The sequence below is a fragment of the Octopus sinensis genome, linkage group LG3 (genome assembly GCF_006345805.1).
Source record: "Octopus sinensis linkage group LG3, ASM634580v1, whole genome shotgun sequence".
Lineage (NCBI taxonomy): Eukaryota > Metazoa > Mollusca > Cephalopoda > Octopoda > Octopodidae > Octopus > Octopus sinensis.
Genome location: NC_042999.1, coordinates 23,340,383 through 23,363,317, shown reverse-complemented (window position 1 = coordinate 23,363,317; position 22,935 = coordinate 23,340,383). Strand labels below are relative to the sequence as shown.

General features: G+C 39.8%; 1 protein-coding gene across 2 annotated transcripts in view; it reads left to right on the top strand.

Moving 5' to 3' along the window:
- Positions 1–22,935, top strand: part of LOC115209829 (HAUS augmin-like complex subunit 6) — a 50,367-nt gene that overhangs the window by 11,120 nt on the left and 16,312 nt on the right. For both annotated transcript variants that reach the window (XM_036500889.1, XM_029778391.2), the window contains exons 2-14: positions 314–447; positions 2,654–2,749; positions 3,936–4,017; positions 5,002–5,128; positions 6,625–6,793; positions 9,843–9,926; positions 11,889–11,943; positions 12,148–12,321; positions 15,712–15,758; positions 16,555–16,610; positions 17,941–18,031; positions 19,520–19,619; positions 21,422–21,524. In XM_036500889.1, coding sequence (XP_036356782.1) covers positions 314–447; positions 2,654–2,749; positions 3,936–4,017; positions 5,002–5,128; positions 6,625–6,793; positions 9,843–9,926; positions 11,889–11,943; positions 12,148–12,321; positions 15,712–15,758; positions 16,555–16,610; positions 17,941–18,031; positions 19,520–19,619; positions 21,422–21,524 — 1,318 coding nt within the window. The remainder of the gene's footprint in view (positions 1–313; positions 448–2,653; positions 2,750–3,935; positions 4,018–5,001; positions 5,129–6,624; positions 6,794–9,842; positions 9,927–11,888; positions 11,944–12,147; positions 12,322–15,711; positions 15,759–16,554; positions 16,611–17,940; positions 18,032–19,519; positions 19,620–21,421; positions 21,525–22,935) is intronic.

The window sequence follows — 22,935 nt, the reverse complement described above, 5'->3', positions numbered from 1 at the left end:
CAAATGTCTTGTTTCCATAAGTTTTGAACTAAAATCTTCCACCAAACCTTAGTCATAATTTATGATCCTAACACTACTTGAATGATAACTAAGTTATTTTACTAAATTCTTTGTTATATTTAAAGTAATTGAAAGAAACACAGTGCATCTCAAAATAAATACAATAACGAAAGGGTTAAAAAGAAAAAAATTACTTCTATGGTATAGATCTGCTCAAACAGAGCTGACAACACTTGTTCAACATCTACAATAACTTAGTGTGTACCATGTGTAGTAGCATAATCATAAATAATTCCATTTCTTAATTTCAAAGGAGCCAAGTGCAATCAAGAAATTGAGAGTGAATGAACAGCAGCAAAGACTACGCCAGTCGTTTTTCACCAATATTTTACTGTTGGGCTTTGATCGAGAAGCTCAAGAAAAGAAAGACCATTTACAATACAATGAGTAAGTATAGTAATTTTTAGTATATACTCTTTACTCTCTCTTTTACTCTTTTACTTGTTTCAGTCATTTGACTGCGGCCATGCTGGAGCACCGCCTTTAGTCGAGCAAATCGACCCCGGGACTTATTCTTTGTAAGCCCAGTACTTATTCTATCGGTCTCTTTTGCCGAACCGCTAAGTGACGGGGACGTAAACACACCAGCATCGGTTGTCAGGCAATGCTAGGGGAACAAACACACACACACACACACACACACATACATATATATATATATATATATATATATACACATACACATATATACAACAGGCTTCTTTCAGTTTCCGTCTACCAAATCCACTCACAAGGCATTGGTTGGCCTGGGGCTATAGCAGAAGACACTTGCCCAAGATGCCACACAGTGGGAGTGAAGCTGGGACCATGTGGTTGGTTAGCAAGCTACTTACATCAGCCATTTGACAGTGGCCATATTGGAGCCCTGCCTTTAGTTGAACAAATTGACCCCAGGACTTATTCTATTGGTCTCTTTTTGACGAACTGCTAAGTTACAGGGATGTAAACACACCAACATCAGTTATCAAGTGAAGGTTGGGGGGACAAACACAGACACACAAATATTTACACTAGCGTCGCCTGACCGGCGTCCGTGTCAGTGACACGTAAACGCACCCACTACACTCACGGAGTGGTTGGCATTAGGAAGGGCATCCAGCTGTAGAAACACTGCCAGATCAGACTGGGCCTGGCGCAGCCTTCTGGCTTCCCAGACCCCAGTTGAACTGTCCAACCCATGCTAGCATGGAAAACGGATGTTAAACGATGATGATGATGATATATATAAAACTTAATTGGAAGAGAATGTGTGGTGTACCAGTCGAGCACTGGGGTTGATGTAATCGTCTTAACCCCTGTCCTGGCAATTGCTACCCTTGTGTCAAAATTTAAAACCAATATTACTTTAGCTAAAATTTTAAGAGGTTGGATGGTTTGATCAGAGAAGCTCAAACATGTGCTATCCTCAGTAGATCCATCTACGGCAACCTCTACCTCACGCATTACACCATAGAGGGAATGGGTAGCAATTCTGGTATTAGTGGGCCTTGGATCAGTTTGGATCATGATAGGGTCAACCATCGCTTCTTGACAGTTGTCCTAAAAGCAGCTGGTTTCAGGCCCATTTTCAGTGGCTGGATTGCAACAATGCACACTGGCACTTGGTGTTAAAAGTAAATGGCCACCTCTCAAGACTTGTTTCATGTCTGACACTCAATCTGTCAGGAGTGTCCTCTGTCATCTCTTCTATACATTCTGGCACTTGAGCCATTGCTGCGGAAGCTAGATCTCTTAAGGGGCATCCTTTCAAACTGGGATGTGGGAGATTTGTTTTGGCATATGCAGATGACATCACAATAATAGTGTCAGACACCGCAGATGTTCAGGTTGTTGATCTCCCTTGCAGCTTAGCAACTGCAGAGGCAATTCTATGTCAACAAACAACACAGCAGGTCGATGGACAGGTGAAATGGTGAAATTGCTCGATGTCTGGTTTGGCCCCGACTTCCCAGTGGAGAAGAACTGGGACGAGGTTACATGCAGGATGGCCAATCTCACTTAGAAATGGGCTGAGAGAAAATTATCTCTGAAAGGTCAAGCAGAGGTGACACCTGCTCACGTTGCCTCCTTAGTACCTTGCCCCAATCCACATTTGGCTGGACTGGAGTATTTACTTTTCCGTTTCCGGTAGAAAGGATGTGCTCCACTGGTCATGCGATCCAGTTTCTCCTGTATCAGAAGGACTGCATCATTCATTTTATCACACACTTGCATCATCATCATCGTTTAATGTCTGTTTTCCATGCTAGCATGGGTTGGACAGTTTGACCGGGGTCTGGGAAGCCAGGAGGCTGCATTTGTATACTGTATATACTTTTGCTGTCACATTTCACTATCTTTTCCACTTCTTTCACCCTAGCATCATCATCATCATTGTTTAATGTCTGCTTTCCGTGCTGGCATGGGTTGGATGGTTTGACTGAGGACTGGTAATCCAGGAGGCAGCAATCAGGCTTCAGTCTGTACTGGCAAGGTTTCTATAGCTGGATGCCCTATCCCTTATATAAATCCCCACACAAATTGTTGCCTGTCCTTGTGATGTCCCCCTCATCTATGCCCCTGTGACTCACAAAAGAGATTATTATCATTTCAGAAATATGTTTGCTGTACCCAACAACAAAGGAGCCCTCCCAATCCTTTATTTTCTAATGGAGAAGCTGGACCCTGAAGAAGCTAAAACAAGATTCAGGTATGAAAACACATTTTTCCTACTTTTATATATATATATATATATATTTTGTTTCACTCCTAGATTTACCCCCGCACCACTCAGTTCACCTGTTTCTGGCACCACCTCTTCCTTCTTTTCCTTGCTCTTCCTCCTCTCCCTTTTTCTTCCTCATTTCACTCAAACACTTTGTGCAAACAGTTATTATTCCTAAAACTATAAATCAACATTTTTTTTTTTTTTGCCTATGGACCCTTTATGATTCCTTTTTTACTCAGCTGGACCCCTATAGCCATTTGATGCTTAGATAAAATCCTATTATATTTTTATCATTAAATATTATTAGGATTTGTATAAAAAATTATGAAATCTCTTTTGTATTATAGAAGTATAACCAATTTGTTGCATGTAAATTTTAACAACAAAATCTTATCTGGGCCCCCAAGGGTCATGTGAACCCCTCTTGAGAACTATTGATGTAAATCATCTGGAAGTCTTTCTCTCTCTCTTGCTTTCATTTTCCTCATTTCAAGCTGGCTGGGAGTACCTTTATGGTGTTCACCCTGCTAGAAGTAGCAGCCTGATCTCTCTCTCTCATCACACTCTTTCTTCTTGAAATGGGAGCAACACGTTAATGTAGTCCAACAATGCAATGTCCAGTAAAAGGACAGAAAGGTTATTGGCTGGAATGCCTTTTGATAAAAGGGTCTCTCAGTTAGGGTTGATCTAGCAGGAGTTACACAACATCTGCCTCAGTATTCTTGAAGGGTGTGTGTCTTGTTTTTACATTGCATGTTTGCAACTCCTTGTGTTTATTGTAAAGAAATCATTATCATCATCGTTTAACTTCCACTTTCCATGCTAGCATGGGTTGGATGATTTGACTGAGGACTGGTGAACCAGATGGCTGCACCAGGCTCCAATCTGATCTGGCAGAGTTTCTACAGCTGGGTGCCCTTCCTAACCAGTCCTCTGTCAAATCGTCCAACCCATGCTAATATGGAAAGTGGGCATTAAACAATGATGATCATCATATGATGACCTCTCTGTCAGAAGACAAGTTCCCCTGTCTCAAGTGGACATACATCAAAACAGTATACTTGGTTCCCACACAGTAAAGCTAAGAAAAATAATTTGGCTATGGAAATGTTTGCTTCAACAATTCCTCTTTTTCCATCCCAAGGACCATGTTTTTTCTTTCTTGCAGAGGATTCTGGCCAGTCTTTGACAAGAAGCAAGAACAATACTTCAGAAAGGAACTTTGCAACTGGCTAAACAAAATTGCACAGGTAGGTTCAAGTTTTTCTTTGATTTTTCACCATAATTCGTCTGCTTAGTCTTATCTTTTACTAGTTTTCAGTCATTGGATTGCAACCATGCTGATTTAGGTGAATAAATAAACCCTTGGTATTTATCCTGTTGGCCCCTTTTGCTGAACCACTAAGTTATTGGGACATAAACAAACCAACTGCAGTTGTCAAGCAGTAAGGGGAACAATCACACACACACACATATATATATTTAATCCACTCTGCTGGGTGGTTGGTGTAAGGAAGGGTATCCAGCTGTAAAAATCCTGCCAAGACAGTCATAGAAGTCTGGTGCAGACTTCTACCTGGCCAGCTCCTATCAAACCCATGCCTTTGCATCCCGCTTGATCGGGATGCAAAGGGTAGGTTCATAGCATTTGCAAATTTATAAATTCTCGAAATATTATGTTGAGGATGGAAATGAATTTGTATAATTCTAATCCAGAAACGTGTCCATAATTAATCGAAGACTGTTTGATTTCGTTATTTTTCTTCTTTTTGCCTATGTGAGTTACAAATATTGTTATCTGTGGAGTCATATCTGTAGTAAAAAGAAATGAGCTGTCTTTTGGCTGCTATTTCTAAATTTTTGGTATGTGGTGAAGCAACTTGTTGCTTAACCCTTAATTATATATATATATATGTATATATATTTTCATCTCCATTTAAGTTAATACAAATGGTACATATCTCTCTCTATCCACTCAGTCGAAGTTGACTCTCGTTCACTCGTTGGATCAGTGTCCTCCAGTCAGTTCTATCCTGGGCCGCTTCCTTCAGATTGGCCATGTCCATTCCGGTTTCACTCCTGATGGTGTCAAGCCAGTGGGTTCTTGGTCGGCATCTTATTCTCTTGCCACTGACCATTCCGAGCATGATGTCCTTCTCCAGGGACATATATAACTAGAGAATCCATCATATCTAACCAAATAAATTTGTCTTTCATCTATTTCTATTTCCCAGGAGGATCCAGAAGCAGGATTTAATTCCGTGTTCCCATCTCTGTTCCTGTCACCTGGAGGTTACAAATTTGAGCAATTCCTCTTCTACTTGTCCAGATATGTTTTACTCAAAACACTGAAAAAAGAATGTAATAAAAATTTTTTTTTCTCTTTATATTTATTGTATAGCTACTTCTTCACTGATTTTTTTTTTCTGTAACATAGCTTAATCTAGTCTTAACTTACAAGATTTTGCTTCAGTTATTGAGATGCGGGATTATCTAAATTATATGCTGATACGTTCAGACATATCTTTTTTTTTGTCTTTTTATTATGGTCACAGTGTTTCAGTAACTGTACTCTTCAGAGTCATCATTTGTGTCTTTGAGAGCCACACTTTGTGTGTGTGTGTACCCTGGTCTAGACAGCATGTAATAGTTGTTGGATGTGCATCATCATCATACAAGCAAAATCGTTCCTTTCAAGTCTTCCGTGAAAAACTTGTCTAACTATGGAGAAATATGACCTTGCTTGGAAACAGGTGAAAATTGACAGGAAGGGCATCCAGTTGTAGAAAACCTGACTTAACAGATTCCATTCTACACATGTGAGCTAGAAAAAGTAGACGTTAAAACAATGGTTACTAGCTTAAAAGCGACACTCTGTGCAGACTTTTAACCTGACTCCTGCAGCCCCAAATTAAAGAGGGCAGTAATGATAAAGCATTTATTGGAAGCCTGACAATATGGTATTACTTTAAATTCAGTTTAAAGGAAAAACTTGTATGTTCACAAATTTTTGGAGTTCTTTTAAAATTTGAATTTTCAACTGTTAGCATATAACAGACCCTCATCAAGATCTGATCCCAATGCTGGATGTTCAAGAACCAAATGAAGGGCAGATTTTCAGTCCCAGGATTATCCTGATTCCAAAATGGCATAATATACATATGTAGAGTATATATATGTAGACAGAGGTACAGGCGTCTCCAACAGACAAACAAAATTTTGCATTTTTTATTAAAGATGATGACAACTGTCATCTTCTATGACCCTTAATGAATTGCAGATCCTTTAATTATTTTTGTTCTTATAATAATAATAATAATAATAATAATAATAATGAAATTATTGTATACAGTGCTCAGGTGCACTACAACTTGTCAAAAGTGCGTATAAAGCATATGCAGTAATGTACAAATGTCTGGAAAGTGAACAGTGTATGAGTCAGATACATGCTTGCGTGTGTTTGGAGGGGAGAAAATCAGGTGTAGTGTTGGCAAATCTCAGGAAGCATGGAAGTTTTGAAGGATGCAGTGCTCCGACAACTAACAACTGATGCCGGCAGTTTGTTCCATACTTCAGCAACTCTTAGCGTGAAAAAATGTTTCCGAAAGTCATGGGAGCTGTGCTGTTTTCTAACTTTGTAAACATGTCCACGGGTGTTAGACAGGTAGAGTTTGAAAAGGTGCTCAGAGTTATTGTTAGTAAGATGGTTGATAATTTTATGGGTGTCTGCCAAGTCAGCTGCCAGACGTCAGAGTTTCAATGTATCCATGCCCAGGGAAGTAAGGCGTTCTTATTTCTTTATATCTGTTCTTTAATATATATTATTTTTTTTTCTGTTGTTGTATCTATTGCTGTAGGTAATATCAAAGATGGTTATCTTAGATGTCCAACACTGAAGCCCTCACTTCCTCAAGCAGCCCACATTCCGAAGATCCTGAAATGTGCCACAATCAAAAATGTCCAGTCATTGTTGGTGAGCATTGATGAGAATCTAAAACTCTACTGGAAATGGCAAGAGGCTACAAAGTAAGCTTATATTCGCTTCCATTCCTCATTATCGTTGTCATGTTATCTGAATAATCCATCTTTGACCACCTAGATTCTACATTAAATGTGTTAGGAATCTCTCTCTCCCTTTATATTCAGCTCCTGAACATCTCATATCTGTTAAGTTGTACAGCTCTAGTATTTTCTTGTACTCTTTTACTTGTTTCAGTCATTTGACTGTGGCCATGCTGGAGCACTGCCTTTAGTCAAGGAAATTGACCCCAGGACTTATTCTTACTGTATTGGTCTCTTTTGCCAACCCACTATGTTACGGGGATGTAAATACACCAGCATCGGTTGTCAAGCGATGTTGGGGGGACAAACTCACACACTCATATATATACATATATACGACGGGCTTCTTTCAGTTTCCGTCTACCAAATCCACTCACAAAGCTTTGGTCGGCCTGTGGCTATAGTAGAAGACACTTGCCCAAGGTACCACGCAGTGGGACTGAACCCAGAGCCATGTGGTTAGTAGGCAAGCTACTTACCACAACCACACAGCCACTCCTGTGCCTTGTGTATAGTTTTTATCAATTCCTCACTCTATCTCTCTCTCTCTAAACACACACATCGCATCTAGTACACACTGTCGAGTGGTTGGCATTAGAAAGGGCATCCAGCTGTAGAATCCATACCAAAACAGACAATGGAACCTGGTATGGCTCCTGTCAAACCATCCAACCCATGCCAACATGGAAAAAGAAATGTTAAATGACGATGATGATCACACACATGCACACATATACACATGCATATGACAGGCTTCCACAAAGTTCCCATCAAGTAAATTCATTGACAAGGCACAGCTCTGTCTGAACCTATAGTAGAAGGTACTTGCCCAAAGTACCACACAGTGAAACTGAACTAGTAACTGTGGTTTGCGAAGCAAACTTCTTACCCACACATCTGTGGTTGTTCTCTATGTTTTAAGGAATGAACCATCATGCTTTTCCAAGTTAGTGCCCTCATTGGCTCATGAAAGCTTACAGTTGGACATTTCCATACAATATTAGGTTAACGCTACTTATTTATTCCACTGGAATTATTATATGTTTACAAGGCCTAGACAAGCATCTGCAGCCAGCTAGCAAGCCATGCTACTCCAGACTGATGACAAGCAAGACTCAGAAACTAGTCTCTGGATGCAGGCTTAGCTAGGTGGGGGTGCTTGTCTCCCCTTTGTAAACATAAGGACACAGGAAATGTGTCAAGGCCGACAGGAAGCGTTGATGCTTCCTAGGCCTAAATAGCAGTGGTGTGATTCCCTCCATGGGACTGTCACATTAAGTTGACAGTATACAACTGCTCTATCGTTCCACCACTGCTTATATCTCTTTGAGATATTTAGAAATTTAACATTTCTAATTTTGGTGATCAGTGAATATACTTCATTGAAAATATATATATATATATATATGTTTACCAAGTCTAGACAGGTATCTTCAGCTGCAGGCTTTGCTGCTCCAGACTGATGATGAGCAAGACTCAGAAACATGTCTCTGGATGCAGGCCTAGTTGTTGGGGGTGCTTGTCTCCCCCTTGTAAACATAAGGACACAGGAAATGTGTCAGGGCCGACAGGAAGCGTTGATGCTTCCTAGGGCTAAATAGCGGTGGTGTGATTCCCTTCATGGGACTGTCACATTAAGTTGACAGTATACAACTGCTACTTAAATATCTCCGGTGAAATGATTCTCATCTCTGATCTACATAGACACAATATAAGCACAAACTCAAGAGAAGCTGAACTGAGCATCATCTTGCAGTTTAGCTTCTTGTCAGCTCTCATCAAACAGGCATAAGAGCAAAAGCATTCTAGTTGTAAAAGTTGAACTAGTGCAGCTAGAAGGGAGTGGAGGGTGCAGTCTGCCCTGGGCAGCACCACTTTTAGGTCTGCTGTAGGGATTTTGTATGTTTTGTGGGGGCCCAGGGGCAACAAACTGAAAGGCTGCCCTGGGTGGCACACACTCTAGCTACACTAGTGAAAAAGTGTCTTCGTCTACTTTCCTTAGGCATAGTATACCTAGTACTATTCCATCCAATGTGTCTTCCATTTCGAAAAAATTTTTTAGATGCAGTCTCTGAATTTAACATTTTGGTTACCATATTTTTGTTGAAATTCACTGCTTTGTTTCAGTAAACTTTGAAAATGATAAAAATTTTATTGAAAAAAACTGTCTCATTATTTACATGGTGTTTAAAACATAAATTGATATGGAATTTTGAGGGAAGATTTTAATTTCGATCACTTTAAAGCAGGGAATTTGCATCATAGATCTAGGGGCAATTTCAAGTAAGTTGGTGTTAAAAGGGTAAAGGAAATTTTGTGGCTATTTCTAGCATGTCGAGTGACCATGTAGAGGCCCATGGTGTCTCATTGTTCAGAACTTTCCTCAAAGTGGGAGTATATCACAGCAGATATAGTTTTAGGTTATATATGGTACATGTCCAATATAGCTATTTGCCATAGATTTAATTTAAAGTTACGACCTGCTGTGCTTACCTGGGATCGAAGGGCAACCTGCTGTGCTTGAGGAGACCTATTGAGTCAAGTACATCAACATCAAAATAAAAATCAAATGGACATTGTAGTTGTGATACCTGTGCTGGTGGCACGTAAAAAGCACCATCCGAACGTGGCTGATGCCAGCGCCGCTTTGACTGGCTTCCGTGCCGGTGGCACATAAAAAGCACCAACCGATCGTGGCCGTTGCCAGCCTCCCCTGGCACATAAAAAGCACCCACTACACTCACAGAGTGGTTGGCGTTAGGAAGAGCACCAAGCTGTAGAAACACTGCCAGATCAGACTGGAGCCTGGTGCAGCCTCCTGGTTTCCCAGACCCCGGTCGTACTGTCCAACCCATGCTAGCATGGAAAACGGATATTAAACGATGATGATGATGATGATTCCAACCTCCAGATATATTCTATCTTGCACTAATTCTGAGTAAACAGCCAAAATGTTCCACTAAACTAACAGATTGTACTGAAATTCATGAATTTTTTTTTTTTCTTTCCCAAGGAAACTCACAGAAGAATACAAAATCCAGTTCAAAAAAATAAACCGCATGAATTCAAGTCTAAAGGATGCATTAAAAGAAAACAAGTGAGTGATTGTCTGTCTGTCTAAAAATATGTATATTCTTTGATTCTTTTAAGCATTTCAGTGCAAAGGCTGTGGCCATACTGGGGCACTGTTAGTATTATCACCCTTCTTATGTGAAGGAGTGAGTTTGATATTCCTGCCCTCTTTCAAGTTTCTTGCCATAATGTAAGCTCATCTGGGGCCTTTGACAGCAGGAGGTTAAGTTGTTTCCTGAAAGCATCCATTTCAACTCCATGCAGATCTCTCAGGTGTTTTGGCATGGTATTACACAGCCATGGGCCCTTGAATCCCAAGCTATTGCAATACAGCCCTCACTATAGATAGGATGGCTGGGACCTTCGGAACCATATAGTGATGTCCAGTTCTGTTGTTGTTAAGCACCAAGACAGGTAAGGGTGATTAGGTGATGGTCTAGGGCTTAGGGGCGGGAGACCCCAGATCTTGGAAAAAAAAAAAAACTTTGGTTGTCTTGTAGTCAAGGGCGGGCTCTTTGTTGATGCCCGGCACCACTAGGAGGTGGCCCTCAAAGTCGCTGGAAATGGAGATCTCCAGGTCCAAATTCTTGAACGGCTCCAGTTCTGTGTCTTGTATAGCTCTTGATGCCAAAGTCAGGTGCCAACCCATCCAGGATCTTCCATATGTATATCACTGCACACCTCTCCTGTCTTCACTCCTGGGTGGAGAGTTGTAGTTCTTTCAGTCTCTCCTTGTAGCTCAGCTGTTCTATTGATGCAATCTTCTTGGTGTGGTACTGCCGAACTGCTTCAAGTTATGCTATTAATTTGACACAAAATCAAATCAGATCACAACCAAATGGAAATTGTAGTTGTGGTCACTGGCTCCCTTGCTGGTGGCATGCAATAAGTACCATTCATATGTAGGTTGTTGACAGTACCGCCGGAATGGCTCCCTGTGCCAGTGGCATGTAAAAAGTACCATCTGAACGTGGTTGATACCACCCCCCACCTGACTGGCTCTCGTGCCGGTGGCATGTAAAAAGTACCCACTACACTCTTGGAGTGGTTGGCATTAGGAAGGGCATCCAGCTGTAGAAACCTTGCCAGATCAGACTGGAGCCTGGCGCAGCCTCTTGGCTTGCCAGTCCCCGGTCAAACTGTCCAACCCATGCCAGCATGGAAAGCGGATGTTGAACAATGATGATGATGTGGGCAGACTTAGTTGAGAGCAGTAACCCACACAACTGAGGCAAATGCCCTCTATGCAACCAGCATAGTTTCCTGCTCTCTTGTTCTGAAAGTTCTCAGGATCTATTCATCATCATCATCATTTAACGTCCACTTTCCATGCTGGCATGGGTTTGACTGGGGACTGGTGAGCCAGATGGCTGTTCATAAACATGCATCATACAGTCTACCTTTTACTCTGCGTGAGAGGCCCTTTGTCACCAGCAGAGGTAGGAGCTCTCTGAACTTTGCCCAGGCTATTCTTATTCTAGCAGCTACACTTTCAAAGCACTCACCCCTGCTACTGACTTGGTCACCTAGGTAACGGAAGCTATCAACTACTTCTAGTTTTTCTCCCTGGAATGTGACAGAAGTTGTTCTCTGCACATTTTCAGTGTTATTTATTGCTCCTGAGCATCTTGCCACAAACAAAAACTATCTTCCCAGTTAGCCTTCCTTTGATATTGCTGCACCTCTTATGGGTACATTTTATAGAGTTTCTACTTACGCCTTTTCTACAGATCGAGCAGGGCCATCTACCTGAAGGGATTTGTGGTTTGCCTGCCTTCCTACTTATTAGGACTTTGGTTTTAGCTAGGTTGACTCTAAGGCCCTTTGATTCTAATCCTTGTTTCCACACCTGAAATTTCTCCTCTAGTTCTGATCCATATATACTTGCATGTTTGCTCTGTGTAGAATATATCTCATTGTTTCTAACTATGAATATTCAGAAATACCTATTTATATATCTTGTTGAATTACTTGAATTTTTACCCAGCACTAAAGAAAATTGTGATGGTACAGATGAATCAAGAAATGAAGTTTTATATTGGGTAAGTGTCCTATACTGTATTTGACCCCACAACTCCCTGCTTCGGCATGTTTTATCTGTTTTCTTTGCAACTCTGCTTGCTTTTATGGTTGTTAAGTTTTAAAATGTGATTGGGTTTCCTTTCCAATTCCTTATCACTACCACTATTTTCATCTTAATTCTTTTTCATATTTTCTAAAATCAAAACCTGTTTTCTTCTCATCAGATCAAACACCAGTGGAAAGACATACTTCATCAGATACAGTCCCAGAATGCTGACAGAGAGACAATCCAGTCCGTCATCAAAAGCTTTGAGAGTAAACACAAACTTGATATGCAGTTAATTAATGCCTGTATTCCAGACCAGCTGCTTCAGGTTAAAGAGAAAGAAATTCAAGAGGTAAACATATTTATATATATATATATATATAATACAAAATAAGAAAATGGAGGAATAGATTTCTTTCAATCATCAACTACCAGATTATACCAATTCATATAATTTATTAACTAATTATTTAGATTAAATAGGAACATCCAAATCCAACAGAATAATACAGATTAAAACAATATACATCAATAAGTAAAATAATACCATAAGAATAATACATATATAATGGATCTTACAGCTGTTTCAGCCTGTAGATAAGAGTATCTCATTATGCTCATATTAGTCAGATGTATTGAGGTAATGGGTTACACTCAGAACCCCTATCTCACTTTATATCTCTTATTATAAAAGGCAGATTTTATCTGCCTCCCTTTGTCAGTTATAGAAATCTACAATATAGGATTTCTTCAATTACAATTTACTTAGCATTTTTAAGAGTAGAATGCATCGGGTTTTGCTAGGTCCACTTTTTAAAATTTAAACTCCAATTAAGCAAAATTTACAGAAAACTCACATTCTGGTGTGTGTGTCAAATGCTTTTCTTAATGTGGTTTACACCACACGCACACGCACACACACACAGTGTGCAACAAATAAAATGAAAGTAATTCACCTTTTGTAGTGAGTGACTCTTTCAGTCTGCCACTTCCTCTTTACACACATAGACACGCAAATATATAAATAAAATTGTAAGCTAACGTGCGAGTGTGAGGGTGTGTGTGTGTGTGCGTGCGTGTGCGTGCGTGTGTGACAGGAAAGTTTTTTAGGACGAATATAAGACCTATATCGGCAATGTTTCGCTTGTCGTAGCACAGGTTTCCGTCGATTTCCGTAAAAAACTTTTATTTTTTTTACATAAGTAATGAGAGCGAAAGAGACTAAGAGAAAGCGATTGTATGACAAGGGAAGTTCTTTTGAAGTTACCGTGCATGGGACGCATTGATGTACATGTGTGTGTGTGTGTGTGTTTGATGGAGTGTGGGAGACAGACAGTATGTTGTGTAAGTGAAGTGCTTCTGTTAGTGTGTGTGAAGAGACAGAGAGAGTAATGTGTGAAAGAGAGAGATAACTGAATTTTTTTACTCGGTATATGTGTATATGTATGTATGTATGCATGTATGTGTGTGTGTATGTATGTGTGTGTGTGTGTATGTATGTATGTATGTATGGCCGATTCAGTGTTTACATTTTTTACGGAAATCGACGGAAACGTGTGCTACAACAAGCGAAACATCGCCCCTATATCCAAGTAGCAGAAAGATCGCCCAAAAGTGTATATAGATATTTAAATGTATTTATATATTCATCTATACACAGATGTATGTATAATGTGTGTGTATATATTTCCATACACGTAACCATTCACTCCGCACAAAGTTTTTTAGGACGAAAATAAGATCTAAAGTTATCTCTAAGTAGCACAGAGATCGCCCAAAAGTGTATATAGATATATAAATGTATTTATATATTCATCTATGCACACATGTATGCATAACGTGTGTGTATATATTTCCATAGAGGTAACCATTCACTCCATACAAAGTTTTTTAGCACGAAAATATTTATATATAAAAGAAAGGTTGTGTGTCTGTCTACTCCGATTTAGATTCCTAACTACTCCCACATTTTGCGATGCAGTTTAACCAAAACCGGGTATCTTATAGTCGTGATTCATATCGAGCCCTTCTGGGTATTAGCGCGCGTCTACGATGAGTCTATGATTTTACAAATAATTTACCATCATTTTTTTCCATTTTAATGCATATTTTATAAAATAAACGGAAGTAACTCTCAAACTTCACACCAATATGCGTGCTCATATGCGACGTAATATCACATCAACAGCATTTCCTCACACCCTCCTTGCACTTGGCGAAGGCAAAATACCAGGGGATGAAAATGGTAATATTGCCATCGATTCCATTTGTACCATTGTTAAGACGCCTTCTGATCTCAGAGATGCAGTGTTCCCAGATCTACAAGCTAATTATCAGAATATGGATTGGATTGGCAAAAAGGCTATACTGGCCCCGAGGAATAAAACTGTTCACCATATTAATGATGAAATGCTAAAACTCATTCCTGGGGAAGTCTATGTATATCAGTCTATCGATACAACTCCTGACCCAGAGGACGTCATCAACTATCCAATAGAGGTACTCAATTCCTTTGAGCACCCCGGACTACCACCACACTTTCTCAAACTTAAAGTTGGTGCCCCTATAATGCTCATCAGAAATTTGGTTCTCCCAAAACAATGCAATGGCACACGTTTGATCGTTAAGTCCTTATCTCCCTCCGTAAGCTTATATCAATATTTGCCTGAATAATCATCATAATTCAGTGCAATCATTAACAGTACTTTCAAGCAATTCAGCCCCGAGCAACGCCGGGCAATTCTGCTAGTATATATATATATTTTATATTTTTAATAATCCATTGTTTTTGTGAGATTTCCGTATCCTCATTGTCATCAATTAATGTCCATGTTCCATGGGTTGGAATGGTTTCACAGGATCCGATGGGTCCAAGAACTACATCGTACCTCCAATGTCTACTTTGGCATTGTTTCTGCAGTTGAATACCCTTCAGGATGCTGAAAAATTAAATCCACTCAAAATTTAATTATCCTTAACTGTAAAAATCAGTTTTATATCCCTATCTATCATTTGTTAAGGAATGTCATAGTTGCAACTTATTTTTTTCATTAAAATATATAAAGTTTATTGAGGCAACATGATTTACAGAAAATTACAAATTTTATTGTTTGGTAGATATTTTAACATCATTACTGAAATAATTAAGGCATCAAGCTGGCAGAAACGTTAGCACGCCGGGTGAAATGCTTAGCTGTATTTTGTCTGCCGCTACGTTCTGAGTTCAAATTCCGCCGTGGTCGACTTTGCCTTTCATCCTTTCGAGGTCAATTAAATAAGTACCAGTTACACACTGGGGTCGATATAATCGATTTGTCCTTGTTTGTCCCTTCTGTGTTTAGCCCCTTGTGGGTAGTAAAGAAATAGGTATTTCATCTACCGCTACGTTCTGAGTTGACTTTGCCTTTCATCCTTTCGGGGTTGATGAAATAATTACCAGTTACACACTGGGGTCGCTATAAACGACCAGTCCCCTTCCCCATAAAATTTTCAAGGCCTTGTACCTAGAGTAGAAATAGTTACTGAAATAATTATGAAATTTAATTTTGCATGGAAAGGGTTAAGAAGGCTAATCCAATCCAAAGCAGATGTAAAAATGGTGATGAGAAGGATAAAATATACAAAAGATGATTATTTGTGCAATATGTGATTTTTAAAATAGTTTTTTTGTGGATAATTTTAATTTTTTTGAATTTGTGTATTCCTCGGGGTTTTTTATTTTGTTTTCTTTTTAATATTTTAGGAGAAAGTTGAGAGTCTCTACAAAAGAGGAAAACTGGATATTGTTAGGTAAGGCAATGTTTTTGACATCTCCTAATATAATAATGAGCGTAGTGTCTTTATATATTTGTGTGTTTGTGTGTATATATACATATATACACGTGGAGGCGCAATGGCCTAGTGGTTAGGGCAGCGGACTTGCGGTCGTAGGATTGCGGTTTCGATTCCCAGACTGGGCGTTGTGAGTGTTTATTGAGCGAAAAAACCTAAAAAGCTCCACGAGGCTCCGGCAGAGGGTGGTGATTCCTGCTGTACTCTTTCACCACTCTTTCTCCCACTCTTTCTTCTGTTGGCCTGCTCGCTTAACCAGCGGGGTGGCGTCATTCGAAGGCTAAAACAATGCGAACGCATTGTGACCAGCGATGTGTAACAATATCTGATGGTCTGGTCGGTCACGTGATATATATACACACACACACTAAAAGATGTTTTATATGACACATTCTACCAGTGTTTGAAGTTTGAAAGTGTTTAGTTACAAAAAATTATTTTTTTAATCTCTCGGTCAAAAAGTAAAGATCCAAACTTTTTTATCCTGAAATTAAGTAACATCTTTTATACCATCAAATGCAGTATGTAATATTCTAATATATAAAGTTTTAAATGATAAAGAAGTTATTAGTTGCTGTTGTTTTAGTTCTGATCATAAATGATTCCATGGTATTGTTAAGATTGTTGAATTCTCTGCTGTGCTGTTGACATTTTGGTCTATGTTTTAAATATTAGTACCTTGTACAGTATTAGTTAAATTTTTTGCTGACCTTCTGAGGCTTTAGCTTATTCATTTTTCTATCTCTCTTTTCAGTTTAATTAAACTCTCCAACTTCAGTTTACAGATGTATCATGAAAAATTGCAATCTGGTAAGAGATAATTTTATGTATAATATACATGTTTGTATAATATGTTAAATGATGATGATGATGACTCTCTCTCTCTCTCAAGCTCCAACCGATTGTGGCCGATGCCGGACCCCCCTGGCACCTGTGCAGGTGGCACGTAAAAAGCACCCACTACACTCACGGAGTGGTTGGCGTTAGGAAGGGCATCCAGCTGTAGAAACTCTGCCAGATCAGACTGGAGCCTGGTGCAGCCCCTGGCTTCCCAGACCCCGGTCGAACCATCCAACCCGTGCTAGCGCGGAAAACGGACGTTAAACGATGATGATGATGAGATATATATATATATATATATATATATATAATGTACATGTATGCAATATGTCACTCTCTCTCTCTCTTTTTATATGTGTGTGTGTGTGTGTGTGTGTATATGGTGCAGGCATGGCTGTGTGGTAAGAAGCTTGCTTCCCAACCACATGGTTCCAGGTTCAGTCCCACTGTGTAGCACCTTGGGCAAGTGACTTCTATTAGAGCCTCAAGTTGACCAAAGCATTGTGGGTGGATTTAGTAGATGGAAACTGAAAAAAGCCCGTTGTGTATATATATATATGGGGGGGGGGAATTGTGTTTGTCCCCCTACCATCGCTTGACAACCAATGTTGGTGTGTTTACGTTCCAATAATTTAGCAGTTCGTCAAGAGACTGATAAAATAAGTCCTGGCATGTTTGTTCGACTAAAGGTGGTGCTCTAGTATGGCCACAGTCAAATGACTGATAATGTACATGTATGTATAATGTCTCTCTCTAATGATATCCACGGGGCAGCTGATGATGGAGGTATGTTGGATTGTTGGTCCTATGACTAAAAGGGACTTTTACCCAGTTTCCATGGCATATAAGCAATTAAGGCAACAAAGGGACCCCAGTCTGTCACAGGGTTAATCATTTATGAGTGATTGAAGTGAAGCAATGTGAAATGAAGTGTTTTGCTCAAGAATACAACACAAAGCACTGCCCAGCCCAGGAATTGAAACTGCAATCTTATGATTGCGAGTGCAGAACCCTAACCTCCAGGCTACGCATCTTCACCAATCAACTTAGAAGGCATAAAATTTCTCCTGAGATATTTATTCCACCTGCTCTAACATGATGAAATAGGTACAGAATCATCATCATCATCATCATCATCCCTTAAATAATTTGTAAGAATTAGTAATTTTGCTTTGAACTTTATGCATGTTTAAAAATTAATGATATTCATACAAATGAACCTAGATGAATTTTTTAATTTTGAATTAACAGAGAAAGTGTAAAATAACATAGCCTTCAATATGATTATTTTCCAATTTAGTAAATGTCTCTGACTGTAAAGAAACCATCAGTGAGTTTGAAACGCTGTCCAAAAATCACAGTAAATACCTTGAAAACATTGAATCCATGAGGTATGTTTTTTGGGTTTTTTTTTTAATTTTTTTGTTTACACACTTTTTGATTTTACTCCATGCAGTTCTCTAATTTTTTCTGCTGTAGTTTCTTTCGATTCTCTTAACTTTTTAATCAAATCAGTGTCACATCTTTTTGTTTGCCATTCTTCTAGAACACTTTTTCGGAGAACTATTTTAATCAGTCATCCCAAAATATATCTATTTACACCAATGTTACCAGCTTGATTTGAAAGGAAGAAAATCATAGATTCTTAGAATTCAAAATCTATTTATGTGGAGAATAAAACTCCATAAGGTGGCGAGCTGGCAGAAACGTTAGCACACCGGGCAAAATACTTAGCGGGATTTCATCTGCCGTTACGTTCTGAGTTCAAATTTCGCCAAGGTCAACTTTGCCTTTCATCTTTTCGGGGTTGATAAATTAAGTACCAGTTACGCACTGGGGTCGATGTAATTGACTTAATCCCCTTGTCTGTCCTTGTTTATCCCCTCTGTGTTTAGCCCCTTGTGGGCAATAAAGAAATAAGATGTACCCAGTGTAAGATGTGGATGCATAAGAGGTGCAGTAACATCAAAGGAAGGTTAACCAGGAAGATAGCTTTCATGTGCGGCAGATGCACAGGAGCAATAAACACCACAGATGTTCAGAAAACAGATTCCATCACATGCCAGGAGAGAAACTAGATGTTGTTGATAGCTTCCGCTACATAGGTGACCAAGTCTGTAGTGGGGGTAGATATTCAGAGAGCATTACCACTAGAATAAGAATAGCCTGGGCAAAGTTCAGAAAGCTCCTACCTCTACTGCTGACAAAGGGCCTCTCGCTCAGAGTGAAAGGTAGATTGTACGATGCATTTACATAAGTGTTGCTGACTTGATGCTTTTAGCTGTATCAGTAGTTTAGTGCTTAAGTATGTTGGATTTAGCCTACCAAAAGCTAATAATTTTTCAGCTTTTGTAAAACATATGTGATTATAAAATTCCCATGCTTAAAAATGTATCTAGATCATTCAGCATTTTGTACTGTTATATAACTTTCTAACAACATCATCGTCATCATCATTTAGCATCTGTTATCCATTATTGGCATGGGTTGGATGGTTTGACCAGGGCTGGCAAACTGGAAAGCTGCACCAGATTCCAGTCTGATTTGGCATGGTTTCTATGGCTGGATGCCCTTCCTAACGCTAACCACTCTGAGTGTGTGACAGGTGCTTTTATGTGCCACTGACACATGTGCCATTTGCGTGACACAGTAACCATTGTAGAGTAAGTGTGAAAGGTGGATCTATCCAGGTTTAACTTAAAAGCAGGTGGGATATTTGCACTGGATATGGCTGGTTTAAATGTTAAAGGCTTAAACAAGAACTAAAGCTATAATACTTTATCTTTTATTTTCTTTATAGTTTTTGGGGGTAAGTTTTTTTTTTTTTTTTTTTTTGCTTATTTCTTGTTTTCTCATTAAATTTTTTTCTTAACTTTCAGACAAGAAATAACAGATGTCTTAGAGGAGTCAAAGGATTCTGTGCACTATCTGACTGAAAAACTTAGTGATAATTGTGATAAAGTGGACGCTAAGACTTTGGTGAGTAATGGTTTACCTTTACTGTTTCAGGCATGGCTATGTGGTTTAGAAGCTCATTTTGTAACCACATAGTTTCGGGTTCAGTCCCAATGCATGGCACCTTGGCCAAGTGTCTGCTACTATAGCCCTGGGCCAACCAATACCTGTCTAAGTGAATTTGGTGATCAGAAACTGAGTGTGGAAGCCTATCATGTGTTGTTTGTGATTGCCCACCCATCACTGCTAGACAACCTGTGTTGGTTTGTTTATGTTCCTGTAACTTGGTTCAACAAAAGAGACTGATAGAATAAATACTAAACTTAGAAAGTAAGCACTGGGGTTGATTTGCTTAACTAAACCCTTGGCTATGGTGCTCCAGCAAGGCCACAGTCACACATGACTAAAACAAGTAAAAGATAAAGATTGATTTTATTATCGTCAGTTTAACATTTGTTTTTTTTTGGGGGGGCGGGTCTTGTAAGTTTTTGGTGACCCTGTCAGTGCAGTTGCTACTTAAAAACACCCAATCCATACTATAAAGTGGTTGGCGTTCAGAAGGGCGTCCAGCTGTAAAAACCTTGCCAAAACTGACCTCGCCTGTGCTTGTGCCACATAAAAACCACTAAGTCCATTCTGCTGGGTTGTTAGTGTTAGGAAGGGCATCCAGGTTATTCTTTTAGGGGGTTTCGTTCATCAGACTGACTCCCTGTTGGATCACCACCATCAAGTTTGAGGGCTGCGCTATGCTCCAGTATCTGCTTTGGCATGGTTTCTACAACTGGATTGCCCTTCCTAATGACTAATCACTTTATCATGTGTACTTAGTGTTTTTGTAGTTGTTTTTTTGGGGGGTGTTTTTTGTGGCACCACCATTAGTGAGGTTGTCATGCAGCTTATAAGATTGAGATCCTTTTCAACTGAGTGGGGTGGCTACAATTGAGAGGACAGTTGTTTTATGGTAGGAGATGAGGAAGTTAAAATATGAGAGAAGAGGTCAGAACAGGTTTATTGCTGTAGAGAAACAATGTGGTTATGATGTACTTCTTTTAGCTTCATCTTTGAAATCCACTTGCAGGTCTTTGATTAGCCCATGGTCATAATAGAAGACACTTGCCCAAGGTGCCATGGCATAGAAATGAACCTGGAATCACATGGTTGCGGACATGTCTACACCTCATAGTTCTCACAAATTAGATTCTTCTCATATTTTTTGTCATTATTTCAGTTCCAAGCTGGCAGAATCATTAGCTTGCTGGACAAAACACTTAGCGGTATTTCGCCCATTGTTATATTCAAAGTTCAAATTCCGCCAAGGTTGACTTTGCCTTTCATCCTCTCAGGGTCGATAAATTAAGTACCAGTTGCGTACTGCGACTGGCCCCTCCCTCAAGATTTCAGGCCTTGTACCTATAGTTGTTTTGTTTGTTCCTTCTCAAGCCATGCCTGGCTCATAAGGGCTGGTTTCCCGGTTTCCTTGGCATATAGTTTCCCGACCTGGACTGGACGCCGGTCCATCGCAGGTGAGCTGCTAGATGCAGGAGGAAAGAGTGAGAGAAAGTTGTGGCAAAAGAGTCAGCAGAAGTTCGCCATTACCTTCTGCCGGAGCTGCATGAAGCTTAGGTGTTTCGCTCATAAACACACACATCACCCGGTCTGAAATTCGAACCTGCGATCCCTCCACTGCAAGTCTGCTGCTCTAACCACTAGGCCATGTGCTTCCACTGTACCTATAGTAGAAAGGATTATTTCAGTGTAAGTTATACTATTTTCAAAGATGTTTTTGCGATTTAATTTTAGTTATTTTTTTTCTTTCTTTCTTTCAGGTCATGATTCCACATTCACCACCACCCGAGAATTTTTTGTTGATGCCTGGAAAGAAAGAGCATCTATCACAATCTGGAAAATCTATTTTAGATTCTACGACAAGTGGGTTTGCTAGATAAATGGCTGTTTTGTCTTGCTTGCTTTATAGCTTCTTGTTTTTTTGTCATAATAATTTCATACTTGGCATATCTCAAACTATTTCTTAACCTTTTTTTTTTTATTTATGCGCCCTTTTCAAGCCTAGCCAGGCTCATGGGCCTGGTTTCCCGGTTTCTATGGCATATTTGTTTTCCACAAGCTGGACAGGACGCCAGTCCATCTGAGCGTTACTCAAGAAACAGGAAGAAAGAGTGAGAGAAAGTTGGGGTGAAAGAGTACAACAGGGGTCGCCACCTGGCGGAGCCTTGTGGAGCTTTTAGGTGTTTTCGCTGCCCTAACCACTGGGTCATTGCGCCTCCACTCTTAACTATTTAGCATTCAGATTTCTGTCAAATATAATACTTATTTATTCACATTATTTTGAATTAATCTTACATTGTCTTCAAGATTTTGATGCTGTGACAGTTTATTTTTAGAATGACATTGTAGAGTAGGTGTGAGAGGCTGGATCTGGCTAGCTTGAACACAAAACAGGTAGAATATTTGGGCTGGATATGGCTGGTTTTAATGCTAAAAGGGTCAATATTGGGTAATTATAATAACTTAATTACCAATGTCATGTAGCAAGTATGGTTATATGGTAAGAAGAATGGGACAGTGCCGGTGGTTTGCAATGCTCTGCTGGCATGTCCTGAAACTTAGTTGGTGGGAATTGTGCCACCGGCAGAGGAGGCTGTGGCCCCTCCCAGTGAAAATAATGAAGAATATGTGGTCTTATCTCAAGGGAGGGGCTGTAGAGAACTTTGTAGATAGTTTTGAAGGTCGGGAACTGATGGTCCCAATCTGCAAGGATAGTCCATACTGGCCTCCGCAGTATTTTTAAAGTTATCTGTACATGGATGGTTAATGGGTTCAATTTGGTACTGAAGAAAGAATAATAACTCTTGAAATATGCATGTACACCAGTTACCTATTTCTCTTTCTTTGATCGCATTGTTTACATTGACATATTCAGATATGAAATGTAACTTTCAGTGCTGGCTTTAATTTCTATAGAATATCTGTAGTGGTCATCATCACCGTTTAACGTCCACTTTCCATGCTAGCATGGGTTGGACGATTTGACTGAGGTCTGGCGAACCAGATGGCTGCACCAGACTCCAATCTGATCTGGCAGATTGGATCCCCTTCCCAACGCCAACCACTCCGAAAGTGTAATGAGTGCTTTTACGTGCCACCGGCATGAGGGCCAGTCAGGTGGTACTGGTAACGGCCACAAGCAAATGGTGCTTTTTATGTGCCACCTGCACAGAAGCCAGTCCAGCGGCACTGGCAACAATCTCGCTCAAATGTTTTTTTCACGTGCCACCAGCACAAGTGCTAGTAAGGCGATGCAGGTAACGATCATGCTCGA